Source organism: Mauremys mutica, chromosome 1, assembly GCF_020497125.1.
Source record: "Mauremys mutica isolate MM-2020 ecotype Southern chromosome 1, ASM2049712v1, whole genome shotgun sequence".
Classification (NCBI taxonomy): domain Eukaryota; kingdom Metazoa; phylum Chordata; order Testudines; family Geoemydidae; genus Mauremys; species Mauremys mutica.
In genome coordinates this window covers 366,704,042-366,719,317 of record NC_059072.1, presented here as the reverse complement: position 1 = coordinate 366,719,317, position 15,276 = coordinate 366,704,042, and the positions used below count along the sequence as shown (strand labels likewise).

At 45.3% G+C, this 15,276-nt stretch overlaps 1 protein-coding gene across 1 annotated transcript; it reads right to left on the bottom strand.

The window, feature by feature from the left end:
• Window positions 1-12,522: 12,522 nt before the first annotated feature.
• LOC123353757 (olfactory receptor 52R1-like) lies at window positions 12,523-13,461 on the bottom strand. The gene has a single exon (XM_044995194.1). The coding sequence runs from the start codon at window positions 13,459-13,461 to the stop codon at window positions 12,523-12,525; it is 939 nt and encodes a 312-aa protein (XP_044851129.1).
• Between the last annotated feature and the right edge of the window lie 1,815 nt (window positions 13,462-15,276).

Below are 15,276 nucleotides of genomic sequence, written 5' to 3'. Positions count from 1 at the left end.
ATGTTCCTACTTACACAGCCCAAAATGCCTTTAGACTTCTTGGCAACAAGGACACACTGTTGACTCATATCGAGGTTCTCGTCCACTGTAATCCCTATGTCCTTTTCTGCAAAACTGCTTCCTAGCTACTCGGTCCCTAGTCTGCAGCACTGCATGGGATTCTTCCGTCCTAAGTGCAGGACTCTGCATTTGTCCTTATTGAACCTCGTCAGATTTCTTTTAGCCCTGTCAAGGTTCCTCCCCAACTCTGAACTTTAGGGTACAGATGTGGGGATCTGCATGGACACTTCTAAGCTTAATTACTAGCTTAGATCTGGTAACACTGCCACCAGCCAGAAATTTCAGTGTCTGGATCACTTTCTGTCCTCCAAAACCTTCCCCTCCCTGGGAAGCCTTGAGAGGCTTTTTCACCAAGTTCCTGGTGAACACTGATCCAACCCCTTGGATCTTAACACAAGGAGAATTTAACCATCCCCCCTCCCTTCCACCACCAATTCCTGGTGAGTCCAGATACAATCCCCATGGATCTTTACACAAGGAAAAAATCACTCAGGTTCTTAAAAAGAAAGCTTTTAATTAAAGAAAGAAAGGTAAAAATTATCTCTGTAAAATCAGGATGGAAAATACTTTACAGGGTAATCAGATTCCTATAGCCCAGAGGAACCCACTCTAGTCTTAGGTTTAAAGTTACAGCAAACAGAGGTAAAATCCTCTCAGCAAAAAAGGAACATTTAAAAGTTGAGAAAACAAAAATAAGACTAACACGCCTTGCCTGGCTATTACTTACAAGTTTGAAACATGAGAGACTGATGCAGAACGATTTGGAGAGCCTGGATTGATGTCTGGACCCTCTTAGTCCCAAGAGCGAACAACCCCCAAACAAAGAGCACAAACAAAAGATTTAGGGAAGAATTTTTTTGTTGTCCTCATATTGTCTACACCGGGGGTAGGTTGATATCACTACATCTCTCAGAGGTGTGGATTTTTTCTGCTTCTTCAGAAAAAGACAAATGCAATGTTAGTTTGTATTAGAGGCAGCATAGCATGCAAGTCACAGTAGGATATAGTACCGCTCTGTTCAGCGCTGGTTAGGCCTCAGTTAGAGCAGTGAGTCCAATTTTGGTCACTGCTGTAGAGAAAAGATGTAGAGAAACTTGAGAGGATCCAGAGACAACTGACAAATATGATTCAAGGGATTAAATGCATTAAAAGTCATATGAAAAAGCTGAAGGAAAAGGGCATGTTTAGTGTTGATAGGACGTATTTAAGGGGGGACATGATAGCAGTCTTTAAATGGTTTGAAATGCTGCCATAAAAAGGTGAAAGAAAGTTGACTCTTTTGCCACAGCGGGCAGGAGAAGAGGCAATGAGCTAACAGTAAGAATAGGAGAAGAATGGAACAGATGAATACAGGGGTAACTGGGTGAAATTTAATAGCCTGTGTTATAAAGAAGGACAGACTGGATGTATAATGGTCCCGTCTGAATCTGAACCCTATGAATCTATTGATAAAGAAACCAGATCAGGCAATTGGATTTTCTGTGTCTCATAACATGAACAAGGGAACATTCAATTACATTGAAAGTCTGTGCATATAACACTGAGAAAAGAGAACAGTTAATAGAATCCGTATTTGGCCTGTGGAACTCCTTGCCCCAAACTTTATTGGATCAAAGAGTATAGTTGAATGGGATACACAAATAGGGAAACTTTTGGGAAAGGGGGAGCCTATACAGGAAGGATGCGCTCCACCTGAACCAAAATGGAACCAGATTGCTGACACTTAAAATTAAAAACGTTATAGAGCAATATTCAAATTAAAAGCTGGAGGAAAGCCAACGGATACAGAAGAGCATGTGGTTTGGATAAATACATCCCTAAAGGTAGGATCTATTAATGGAGATTATCTAAGTCCTAGTGTCAAGATTCCTTCCCCACTCTGAACTTTAGGGTACAGATGTGGAGGACCTGCATGAGAAGCTCTAAGCTCAGTTAACAGCTTAGATCTGGTCTGGCTGCCACCACCCCTAAGCATTCCCTTCCCTGGGTAGCCTTGAGAGACTTCACCAATTTCCTGGTGAACACAGATCCAAACCCCTTGGATCTTAAAACAAGGAGAAATTAGCCATCCCCCCTCCTTTCTCCCACCAACTCCTGGTGGATCCAGATCCAACCCCCTTGGATCTAAAAACAAGGAAAAATCAATCAGGTTATTTAAAAAAAAGGCTTTTAATTAAAGAAAAGAAAGGTAAAAGAAAATCCTCTGGGAGAGATTAGCATACCAGCTACTCTCACAGACAACAGATTCAAAACATAGAGGATGTTCCCCTGGGCAAAAACTTAATTACACCAATGAAAATACCCAAATATCCAATTTGATTCTTCCTCTAATTGCACAAGACAGGTTACAAAGAAATAAACATAAACCTATTTATTCCTTTCTAAAACTTACTACTCTGATAAGAAGCTGGTTCCTTGATCTTTTTCACTCTGGCTGAAACTGAAAAACTGACTAAACAAAGGAAACTTCCCTCCTTCCTTTTGAAACATCTTGTTCCCCCATTGGTTCCTCTGGTCAGGTGTCAGCTAGGCTAGGTGAACTTCTTAACCCTTTACAGGTAAAAGAGGCATTAACCCTTAACTATTTGTTTATGACACCTAGTAAGAACCAGAGGATGGAAAATGATAAAGTACAGACCCCTGGGACACACCACAATTTACCTTTCTCTATTCTGAAAACTAACCATTTTTACCTACCTTTTGTTTCCTATCTTTTAACCGGTTACCAGTCCATGAGAGCCTCTTCCCTCTTATCCCGTGGCAGCTGACCTTGCTTAAGAGCCATTTGTAAGTTACCCAGTCAATGGTTTTCTGAAAGTCTAAATACATTATGTGCACTGGATCTCCATTGTACACATGCTTATTAACCCCCTCAAAAAATTCTAGTAGATTGGCGTGGAGTGATTTATCTTTACAAAAACAATGTTGACTTTTCCACAACAAACCGTGTTCATCTATATGTCTGACAATATTGTTCTTTACTATAGTTTCAACTAATTTGCCTGATAGAGAAATCAGGCTTCCTGGCCTGTAATTGCCGGGATCACCTCTGGAGCCCTTCTTAAAAATTGTCATCACATTAGTACATTAGTTATCTTCGAGTCATCTGGTACAGAAGCTGATTTAATTAATATGTTACAGACTACAATTAGTAGTTCTGCAATTTCACATTTGAGTTCCTTCAGAATTCTTGGGTGAATCCCATCTGGTCTTGGTGACTTTTTACCATTTCATTTATCATTTGTTCCAAAACATACTCTAACGACACCTCATTCTGGGGCAGTTCCTCAGATTTGTCACTTAAAAAGAATGGCTCAGGTTTGGGAATCTCCCTCACATCCTCAGCCGTGAAGACCGATGCAAATAATTCATTTAGCTTCTCCACAATGGCCTTATCATCCATGAGTGCTCCGTTAGCACCGCGATCGTCCAGTTGCCCCATTGGTTGTTTAGCTGGCTTCCTGCTTCTAATGCAGTGGTTCTTTAATTTTTGTACTGGTGATCTCTTTCACATAGCAAGCTTCTGAGTGCCACCCTGCCTTATACATTAAAAGCACTTTTAAAAATATTTAACACCATTATAAACGCTGGAGGCAAAGTGAGGTTGGGGTGGAGGCTGACAGCTCCCCCCATGTAATAACCTCATGACCTCCTGAGGGGTCCCGACCCCATTTTGAGAACCCCTGTTTAATGCACTTGCTATTACTTTTTTCAGTATTTCGCTAGCTGTTCTTCACATTATTTTTTGTCCTTCCTAGTTATATTTTTACATATCATTTGGATATGTAAAGGAGTTTATGCTTCTTTCTATTTTATTCACTAGAATTAAACTCCTTTAATGATGCCTTTTAGCTTCTCACTGCTTCTTTGACCTTCTTGTTTAGCCACGATGACACTTTTTTGGTTCTCTTTTAATCTTTTTTTTTTTTTTTAATTTGGGGTATACAGTCAAGTTGAGCCTCTATCATGGTGTCTTTAAAAAGTTTCTTTGAACCTTGCAGAGATTTCACTTTTGGGACTGTACCTTTTAATTTCTGTTTCATTAACCTTATTTTTGTCTACTTCCCCAGCCTGAAATTAAATGATATGATGTTGGCCCTCTCTGGTGTTTTCCTTGGTAAAGGGATGTTAAATTTTATTATATTATGGTCACTGTTACCAAGCGGTCCAGTTATATTCACCTTTTGGACATGATCCTGTGCTCCACTTAGGACTAAATCAAGAATTACCTCTCCTGTAGTGGGTTCCAGGTGCAGCTGCTCCAAGTAGCAGACACGTGAGGTGTCAAGCAACTTTATCTCTTCATCCTGTCCTGAGGTGACATGTACCAAGTCAATATTGATATAATTGAAATCCCGCAATATTATTATTGAGTTTTTTTTATTTTAACAGCCTCTCTAAGCTCCCTGAGCATTTCATATCATCATCCTGGTCAGGAGGTTAGTAAGATATCCCTACTGCTATATTCTTATTATTAGAGCACGGAATTACTATCCATAAAGATTCTATGGAACAGTTTGATTCATTTACTATTTTTACTTCATTGATTCTATGCTTTCTTTCACATCTAGTGCCTCTCCCCTACCAGCACAACCTGTTTGGTCCTTTCGATATATTTTGTACCCTGGTATTACTTTCTCCCGTTGATTATCCTCATTCCACCAAGTTTATGAGCACTTTAAAAACGTGTCTCCTTTTAGCTGTCTGCAATTACACGATGTAATTGAATGGGACACTTTTTCATTTGACTCTTTCTGATCAGTCCAGCAGATTAAAGTAAGGTAACAGCTCCCCCCACCCACCCATTAAAAGCCAGAGCCCTGAAATGCAAGAGGAGGGGGGGTGACAGTGTCTGTGCATTAAGTCACAGCTGTCTCCTGAGGTCTTTACTCACTTCTTACTCCAAGGGGAGTTTTGCCTCAGTGGGGCTTGAGCAAAGTGTTGGCCATGGCCTCAGAATTTGGCCTTGCATTGTACATCTACTATCACCATTCATCCTGAAGGATGCCCTGTGCCACTGCAATACAGCCACCTTGGGGCTAAAAGGTAATAATTGGAGATATACCAATCTCCTAGAACTGGAAGGGACCTTGAAAGGTCATCAAATCCAGCCCCCTGCCTTCACTAGCAGGACCAATTTTTGCCCTAGATCCCTAAGTGGCCCCCTCAAGGATTGAATGCACAACCCTGGGTTTAGCAGGCTAATGCTCAAACCACTGAGCTATCCCTTCCCCTGGAGGTCATCAGCTGGGGTGAGCGGGAGGAGGGGATGCAGCAGGGTGGGACATTTTGGACAGTGATACTGGATCAAACTCATCACCTTTGGCCAGAGAGCTGGGGTGTTTAATGGCTTTGCAGAGCGGAAAAGATCACAGATCTAATCTCTGTCCCATCACACCTATGCTGCATTGGGATTGTTGAACAGGTGAGCTCCTCTGCAGGAGATGGGTACCTGTGAATACAGAGAGGGAAGCGTCTTCCCTGGGAATCCCCCTCAGGTAGCCATGTTCCGCTCCTCTCTTATCACAGCAACTACAGCAGCATCCACGCAGAAAGCCGACACAGAGGTGTGAACTGTTTATATTATAGCTCTGTGCAATCCCAGTGCGGTTCACTCAGCCCCCCTGGGGAGAAGTGACATCTGAATGCAAACAGGCTGAACACTGGAGTCACTCTAGCCAATCTTTCTTTTTCTATGTCTGCGCTTCTGGGCTCTTTCTCCAGCTTTCGGAGTAAACAGTAATTAAGGGACCTTCCCAAAGGGAGATGCGAACTCTTGGGCTCTGTGCTGAGTCAGAGAAGAATTGGCTGCTTTGTGTATTTGTGTATATTTAAAAATTATAGTTGATTGGTGTGAAAACTTGGTCTCTCCATCAGTAACTGAATGCATGAAAAGGGGGAAATGGACTCACCATGTAGCAGAGTCCGTTTGTTGGGCGGGTGTGATGGAATTTCCTGAGGTACAACCTGGAACTGGGGTACCTCCGAACCCTGTGGTATATCAGTCTGGTCCCCTTCTCACACTGTGAGACTATGCAGTCATCTCAGATCTTGGACTTTCACAGCCAAACACAGACAAAGACACACCCACGTGTAGTTACAGGAGTGCTTTTACTAACCACTCAGGATCCAACAATACAGAGGCTCCAGCCAGCTCACCCCAGCTCTCCAGCCTTAGACCCCAGGGTGGTACCATCATTCCCTGATTAAAAGTTTCACCTGTGTAACTATTACCCAGTCTGCCGCTCATAGAATCATAGAATATCAGAGTTGGAAGGGACCTGAGGAGGTATCTAGTCCAACCCCCTGCTCAAAGCAGAACCAATTTCCAGCTAAATCATCCCAGCCAGGGCTTTGTCAAGCTGAGCCTTAAAAACCTCTTAAGGATGGAGATTCCACCACCTCCCTAGGTAACCCATTCCAGTGCTTCACCACCCTCCTCGTGAAATAGAGTTTCTGAGAACCAGTACAATGCCGGCCCTACCATTGTCAGCGACCCTGGTGGCCTTTCCTGGAGTCCATCATGTGGAGCCGTCCGACTATGTCATGGCAGCAGAGGAGGGTGGTACCAAGCCCATGTTGGAGTCCCTTCCTGAGGATGCCTAAGATAGAGTCCCCCCAGCCCTCTTGTCATCTGAGCTCTGTATCAACACTGAGGCGATTGCTGCCTCGGTAGCTGGCGGGCAGGACTCTGGGGCAGTGGGGAGGAGTTTTCAGCTCCCTCTTTGAGGAGAACAAGGCCCTGGGTCTGACCTCAATCCCCCAAGGGGAGGATGACCCCTTGTCAGCGAGCCTCAGTCTGGGCAGTGACTTGGTCTCACTGCCCCCTTCTCCTCCTTTTTCCTTCTTCCCCAGGCTGCTGCCCCTGATCTCAAGCTTGGGGCACTCCTGGAGTCATCCCCCTGCCTGGCCGCAGATGGCACCTCACTCATGGCTGCCGAGCTCCTGGTGGCAACAGCCAGTGCTGAGCGGCCGGGCCCGGGGTCTCGGGTGCACTCCCTCCCGAGGCAGAGTGATGACCTCTCTTCCCAATTGAGAGCCCTATTACAGATGCCACCATGCCTGACATCATGGCTATGGGTGCTGTTTGTTGTGGTGCCCAGGCCATGCGTTGGTGAGGCCGTCCCTCCTGTTCCCGTCCCCTCGACCTCTGAACCAGGTCCAGAGGTGCCACATCCCAGTGGTGCAGCTGCTGGGGATCCTGATCCCATTTCTGCTCCTGCTCCTGCAAGTAGGCGCATTCCTGTCCCTGCCCCTGTTCCCACCCTGGATGCATTGCCTGCCACCTCCTTCCCCTCCATTCCCTATACTGCCTCTGCCTCCGCCCCCGCCAGGGTTATTTCATTTCCCCTGTCCCCAGACGACCCTCAATGGGTTGTTCTCATGTCTCCCATCTCTGACCCTTTAGGGGCTGCTCTCTTCCCTCCATCGCCCCTTGCCCAGCTCAAAATGGAGATGAGTAGGGCAGCAACAGCACTAGGCACATCACTGGGGTCTTCCCCCCATTTGCCCATCTCCATGGGCCATGGGATTGTCACAGGGGCCCAGCTCTCCCCACTGCTCTGAAGGAGGAACTGCGCCATTTCCTGTAGGAAAGTCCTCCGGGCTGAGAGCGATATTTTGAAGGAGGAGAGGGGGACCGAGAGGCAGGACATCATGGCCTACCAGTGGCAATTTCCGTGATTCCCTGCTGGCTTTTGGGGTCGGTCACAGATTGTTGTGAGGCCTGTGAGGATCCTCCCCGGCCCTCACTATGCAACCGACCATCTTTGCCACCTTGAACACCCTGGGCTGTAGGGTGGTTTTCCACAGGTGTAAGGTGCTCTCCTTCCTTTGGGGGGTAGTACTCTGTGATTTCCCTGCAGGAGACCCACATGGCTCATGTCGTCGAGGAGGACAAAGAGGAGGGCTGCTGCGGGACATTGTAGAGGGGGCTCTTCCTGGACTGAGTGACTTTATATCTTTGCTCCTGTTGTGGTAAGGAGTAAGTGGGAGCTGTGTGCAGTGCTCCCCCTAGCCCATGTCTCCCCCCCCATCCTCTCCACGACCCCTACTTACGATCGGGATCTTCTCTTCGCCCCCTCGCCCCAACTCTTTGCTTTGCCCCTTCTACCAGCTGGGACTATTGCACCGGAAAGCATGGACTGCAGAAAAACAAGCGCACGTTGGCGCATGTGCCTCTCCCCCTCGCCGTGGACTTGCCCTCCCGTCCCTGGTAGCCTCCCTTTGCTCTGACAAGTAGCCTCCTTCCAGCCGTTTGCCACTTTCCTCTTGCTGCCCATTTCAATTTCCCCGACTTCTGCCCTGGCATCTAGGAATTTGTTGTTGTTGTTGCTAGTTTGCCAGCTCCAGTTTGGCCCTGGAATGTGTTACTCAGCCTGCCCTGCCCTCCTTGCCACTTTACCTCTAAGGGGTGAAGTAGATATGTGGACAGAGTTAGCACTGGGTTTTGTTGCAGGGTTTGGTTCCTGGGTTAGTGGTTTTTATCGTGTAGTGTGTCACTGTATTAGAATTAAAAGTGGCAATTCTTCAACAAAAGAAACCTTCAAAAACAGCTACTGACTGCCACTCGCTTTCTTCTTCCCCACTACTCAAATCACCTACTGGGCACCTGACCAGAAGGACCAATGAGGAAGAAGATAGTTTCAAATCTGTGGCGGAGGTGTGGGAGTTGTTTGTGGCGCTCATTGTTTGTTCCATCCCAAGACAGAGGGCGAGACCAAGCAGATACAACATCTTCTAAAAACATACCTGGACTGATCCATCTAAAATTACAGAAATTGTAAGTAAGGCAAGGAAAGATGTTAGGTAATATTTTTGGCTTGTGAATTTTCAATGCTACAAAGGAGATCGGTTCTACGTTTTTGCTTCCTGAAGCAAAAAAAAATTTTGTTGCCCCCCACCCTGGCCCTGGGCTCCCCCAGCCAGCAACCTCTGCCGTCCTAGTGCTGGGGTCCCTCCTTTCCCCCCACAAGTTCCCTCCAGCCACCGGCACTCCCCCATGCTGCCCCAGCCCTGGGCGCTGTCCCGCAACCTGCACCCTCCTGTTGTCCCAGCCCTGGGTCAATGGTAACTTGCTCCCAGGGCAGGTCATTCAGCAGGAATTTTGGATGTGCACAGAACACAGGCAGGACTGGTTCCCATATGGTTACAGAACGGCAGTAAAGAGGAACAATTTTTAGCTTGTGTGATTATTGGAGGATATCTGGATGCATATTGTAAGACTGTCCTCCATAAATGAGGAAAAGTTGAGGTGCCTTTGTTATTCTTTTGTTCCACTCTTTCTTTCTATGGGGAATTTGCCAATGCAGTATCACTGTCTTCCTTTTAAACAAATAAAACTTAAAAAAAAAGGCAATGGCTGGTGAAAATAGCAATTCCAGTCCTAAAAACCACTGGGAAGTATTTCTTGCTTATTCATTTCTAATCCTAGTTTTTCTACAGCAAGTTCAGTGGATCAGCGTATTTGATTTGGGAGAAATGAAGTAACGGCTGCCCAAATTGAGCTTGAGCACTCCTGAATTTTGAGGTGTTCAAATCTGGAAGGCAGGGGCTAGATTCCCTTTCTGAATATTAGCTACATCTGGAAAGGAAAAGTCAATGTCTGCTTCCATGGCTCAGAAGTGGAAATCCTCCTACATGCCTGGTACTGTATCTAAAGCTGCCCAGGTCCTCTAGCAGAGCCTCCCCTCCCTTACTTTTCATTTTAAATTCTAGTGGGATCCACGTACCTCCCTTGCTAGGCTTCAGCTAGAGAGGGGCACTGTCCATTTAGTCCACCCAATTCCTTCTTTGGGGGCTGCAAGGTGAGGTCACACCAGTATCCCTAAGCCAGTCTGGGGATGTCTTCTGAAGGGGATATCTGGGCCAAAGCCTCCTACTCCTTGGGCACACTTGTTCCCCATTCACAGTGCCACCCCTTTCGACTCACAGCATGGCTCAGCTACCTCACTCCCTACCTCTCCCTTTCCTGTTGATAGCTACCAAGGGATTGCTGGGAAATGTAGTTCTTTCTCTGCTCCAGGGCTGGCTCTATAGTCAGGGAGCCAGTCAAGAAACTACAGATCCCAGAGTCCCATGGGTTCTCAGCTCCCATTCACGATCCCCAGCTGCTCCCTGGCTCTGCTTCTGTGGGGTTGGGAGAAAGGAGGAAGTCAGTTTAAAAAAAAAAGGATGGCCCAAATGCCACCCCCTGGAAATGTGCTGCCCCAAGCACCTGCTTGTTTTGCTGGAGCCTAGAGCCGGCCCTGCTACAAAGGTAGTTTTAGTCCTGTGTTTGTAATTGGGAAGTTGAGTCCAGAGGGGAATCCTCTGTGTTTTAAATCTATTTATTACCCTGTGAGGTTACCTTCCATCCTCATTTTGCAGATGTGATTCTTTTACTTTTTTCTTTATAATAAAGTTCTTCTTTTAAGAACCTGATTGATTTTAGTGTCCTAAAAACAAAGGGTGTGGTCTGTACTCACATTGCTGTAGCTAGAGTGTATTTAATTTTAAAGAAATGCTTCCACCTATTAAGAGCATGGATTAATGATAACCAGAAGGTATTGGTTTCCCCTTTGAGTTTTTGGTAAAGGTCCCAAAAATCAATTTGCAGAGCCTGCCATGGACCTTCATATATTTGGCATCATAAAGGAGCATTTGTTTTTGTGGGGGTAGGATTATTCTGTGCGTAAACCAAACGACTTGCACAGTACGGGTATATGTTTCCCTTCATGCATGGCCACCAACCTATCGGGGTGACATGCTGCATGGTTTTTTTCCATCTCCTGATGGTAGTTCTGTTACCCAGGGTTCTTTTAACCCAGACCTCTTGGTAACTTGTACTCCGTGTGAGGTGGTGTCAGGAAATAAATGAGGGGAGACATGGCCGTCCGGCCGATAGATGGCTGGCACAGACAGGACAACACAAGAGCGCTTTCACTTAAAGCTAAACTTTACTTTTTCTCGAGCACTTACACACGTCCGCAACAGGTTAGTAAAATACACCCCACCCTCAATAATTGCCAAAGCTGAGTGTGGCTCTCGAGTGGCACAGCGTAGCCCATCTGCTGGTGTGGAACACAAGATGCATCCAGAGGAGAGCCCAGTCCAACTACCTCAAACTTTCCCCCCTTAATTATAGATTAGTAATACAATGACATGTCCCTTAAAGAAAACTTGTTAAGTGAGCAGTTCCAATGGTCAAGCAAGAAGTTCCTTCTGATTATTGATTAACCAGCTGTTTTTTTTTCCTGTGGGCACATCCTTCTCTTCTAAAATGTATCAGCAACTTCAACACAATTCTTATCAGGAAGGATGTGGGGTCGAGCTGCCCTTTCTGTGGCACCCAAAACCCCTTCCCCTCCTGCCTTGGTCAAGCTGAGGCTGCTGCATGGCCACTTTACAGCCTGCTGACTTGGCTGCTTTTAGCAATAGGCAATAGTGGTTTCAGGCACTTTACTGGTTTGCCAAAACCTCACCGTACATGTCATGTACCAAATCGATCATTTCCCTCCATTTGCATGCTTGTTTCTCCAAATTCAAGCAACTTCTTTTTTCAAGACATTATAGAGTGGACCTGCAATGTGAGCAAAGTTAGAGATAAAGTCTCAATGGTATCCTGCTAAACCTAAGAAAGAATGTAAAGCAGTTATGTTAGTGGGCATGGGTAGTTCCCGAATTGAATCCACCTTTACTTGTGCAGCTGATCGACCTCCTTGAGACAATGTGATACATGAAGGAAACTTCTGAACCCACTAGTTGTACCTTTGTTGGGTTACACTTTAATCCTGAGTCCTTCATGATTTGAAAAAAAGTTCATTTCGACGCTCCAGGTGTTTCTCTTGAGCTTCTGTAGCTAAACAAACGTCATCTCCATATTGAAATAGAAGAGATGGTTTAGAAAACCTTGACAAAATCCATTTAATTTGCCCATGGAAAATGGCTGAACTATTATGTAGCCCTTGGGGTCAGACTTGAAATGGAAACTGACCCCTTTAAACTGTGTAAGCTGGGCAACATTCACTTCCCTTAGACACATGTCACTTGATTAAACTTTCAATAGTAAATAGTAAGACGACATGCCCCATTTGGTTTTTGTACTGGGCAGATTGGAGAGTTGCATATTGAAATACGCTTATGAATGATGCCCTGCTGAAGCAATGATTCAGTGGTTTTAGCAATATGTGGTGAGGCCTGTAAAAATGGAAAAAAATGTAATTCCTAGGAAAATCTAAAATGTCTCCCTTGCAAGCAACAGGGATGGGGCCACAAATGAAGAGGTGGAGCATTTACCAACAATTAGAAAAGTGGCAACTCTATGTATTGTGCATAGATCAGTTCCCTAATTTGCCACACCAACATAGCATAGTAAGGTCAGAAAAGGATTTAATGTCCCTCTGATTGTCTAGTACCATGTCACCAACCAGCTCTGCGCAGAGGTCTGAAAGCCAGAGCACCAGGAGAAAAATGTTAGGACCCTTAATGAGTAAAGAGCCGGAGCAGCCTGTCCCGGATCTGTTTGGTCCTCACCCCGTAGATGATGGGATTTAGCACAGGAGGCATCAAGAGGTAAATGTTGGCAATGAGAACGTGGAAATGCAGGGGCACATTCTGCCCAAACCGGTACATTAGGGAGAAGAAGAGATTTGGGATGTAAAAGGCTAAGATGGAACAAAGGTGAGAGATGCAGGTCCCAAAAGTCTTGAGCCGGGCGTCTTCTGTAGGGAGGCTGAAGATGGCCCTGAGGATCTGGGTGTAGGAGAGGGCTATAAAAAGTACATCCAGACCAATCACACAAAATACCAGAAAGTGCCCGTAATAACTACTGATACGGGTATCAGCGCAGGCCAGCTTCACCACAGCTATGTGTGCACAGTATGACAGAGGGATGATGTTGGTTCTGCAATAAGGCCACTGCCTTACCAGTAATGGAAATGGTAATGCAAGCAAACCGCTGCGCAGCATCATGGCCAGGCCGATCTTGGTCACCATGGGGTTTGTCAGGATGGTGGAATGTCTCAAGGGGTGGCAAATGGCTACATAGCGATCAAAAGCCATGGCCAAAAAGATCCCAGACTCCATCACTGAGAAGCAGTGAATGAAGTAGAGCTGAATGAGGCAGGAACTAAAATTGATCTCCCTGGAATTAAACCAGTATATTGCCAGCATTTTGGGCACAATGGACGTAGATACAACCAGGTCGGTGACGGCCAGCATGCAAAGGAAATAGTACATGGGCCCATGGAGACTCAGGTCTGTCTTCACGGTGAACAGGATGGTGAAGTTCCCCAAGATGGCTATGGCGTACATGGTGCAGAAGGGGATGGAGATCCAGATGTGGGCTGCCTCAAGGCCAGGAATACCCAGCAGGATGAAGGTGGAGGGGTTGGAGAAGTGGGTTTTGTTGGAATCTGACATGCAGTAAGGGAGAAGGTGTCCAACTCTGAGGCAGAACGGGGTCTCCTGCATGCACTGTACGTTCCCCTGACTTCCTGTACATGCCAAGGCTCTAGGGTGATGGTCGCAGTACAGTTGCCTGGATAGAGAGACAAAACTAATATAAGACACTACATATGCTATTGGAGGCTGTTCTCATGAGTGAAGCCATTTGGTCACTCTTCACATGCTGAAAAATGACATTTTCATTATTGAGAGAAATTAATTATGAACAACAGACCCTATTAATGCCAATTCCTTATCTTAATGGGGCTCCTTGCATCAATAATTCCTACATGTCATGGTCTGAGAAACCTTAATAAGCACCAGCAGGAAACATGAGTGTGAACATTAGTTATCCATTGTTGTTTTTAATGTGATGAAAGCCAGGCTAACTAGTCCATGCTGTAGGGAGATCTACATTCACCTGATTGCTCAAAATCTGACACTGGGGAAAAACAAACAAACCGTTGCCAGGACATGTGCCAGGGGAAAATCTTCCAGCTAGAACATACCTCTGGCAAAAGATTTGGCTGTCATTGATAGCAGCTCCATGGAAACAAATGCTCATTCTCAGCAGTGGGCAAAACAAAGGCAACATTCGAATGCCTAAGGAATGGGATGAAGCATAACTTGCCAAGTCTCTCTGAAAGGGTTGCCATATGCAGACAGATTGAAAAGTCTGGGATGTTTTTGTTTAGAAAAGAGACAAAGAAGGGGGCATATGATAGCGGAGAGCAAAATGAAGAATGAACTGATGACATTCAAATGGACAAACAGAGAAGAGTTCCCAACCCTTAGTATCTATAGACCCATATTACTTCAAATGGGCTAATTCCCCAAAGCTGAGGCAAATTATCAGCAAAACTGATTAGGAGGAAAAATGTAGACCAAAAAACAGGAAGGAAAATTGGGAGTTCTTTCAGAAGAGTTGATTAGATATTCAAAAAGTCATGATGCCACAGTCAAGAAAATAGAGAACTTTGGACAAACCGCAGTTCAGTGGTAAAGGGAAGGCAGCAGATGAGAGGGGAGATCAAAGTAGAGCATATGGGGAAATGGAAAATAGACAGAAAACAATACAAATTGGAAGTTATGAAAATTGATAAGGGATGTTAAAAACACAAGGGAAAAATCCATGCTAGGCAGAGTTCAGGATCACAAAAAGGAGGTTATTAAGTATATAAAGAACCAAAGAAATCCTAGAAAACGTTTTATACTGATTCCTAGAGGGAGAAAGTAAACTTGTTAATCTTGCAGAAAAAGAAGATGTGTTCAAAAATATTTTTGTTCTGCATTTGAGAAAGAACAGCATGAGGTGCTTATATCACCTAAGGTTATGAAACACTCTCCAGGCCCTTAGCTGTCCAGGAAGGTGTTAAAGAACATGTGTAACAGAAACTTACAATTATGAACACCAGAGTTACAAAATGACCAGTCCACCACACATCTCATTCGGAAACAGAAGTATGCAGTAAAGTTGCAGCAGAGCCCCCCAAAATTTATTATGCAATGCAGGGACCCTGAAATGGATTTAGGGGTCACCCTGGGCAATGAAATAATCATGATCTCCCAGTATGACACTGTGGCCAAAAGGGGTGATGCGATCTTCGGATGCATAAACAGGAGAGTGGTGATTTGGAGCAGAGGAAGGATTTTACCTCACACATGGCATTGGTGAAATTGACTGCGTCCAGTCGCAGGGTCCATATTTCAAAGGGGATGTTGAAAAATTGGGGAGAGGGCAGAATAAAGCTACGAAATTTATTGGAGGCTGGAGAAAATGCCTGTCAGTGA

What these genes read in the sequence shown, in the direction of transcription:
- LOC123353757 (XM_044995194.1), bottom strand. Translation starts at nt 13,461, where the DNA reads ATGTCAGATTCCAACAAAACCCACTTCTCCAACCCCTCCACCTTCATC.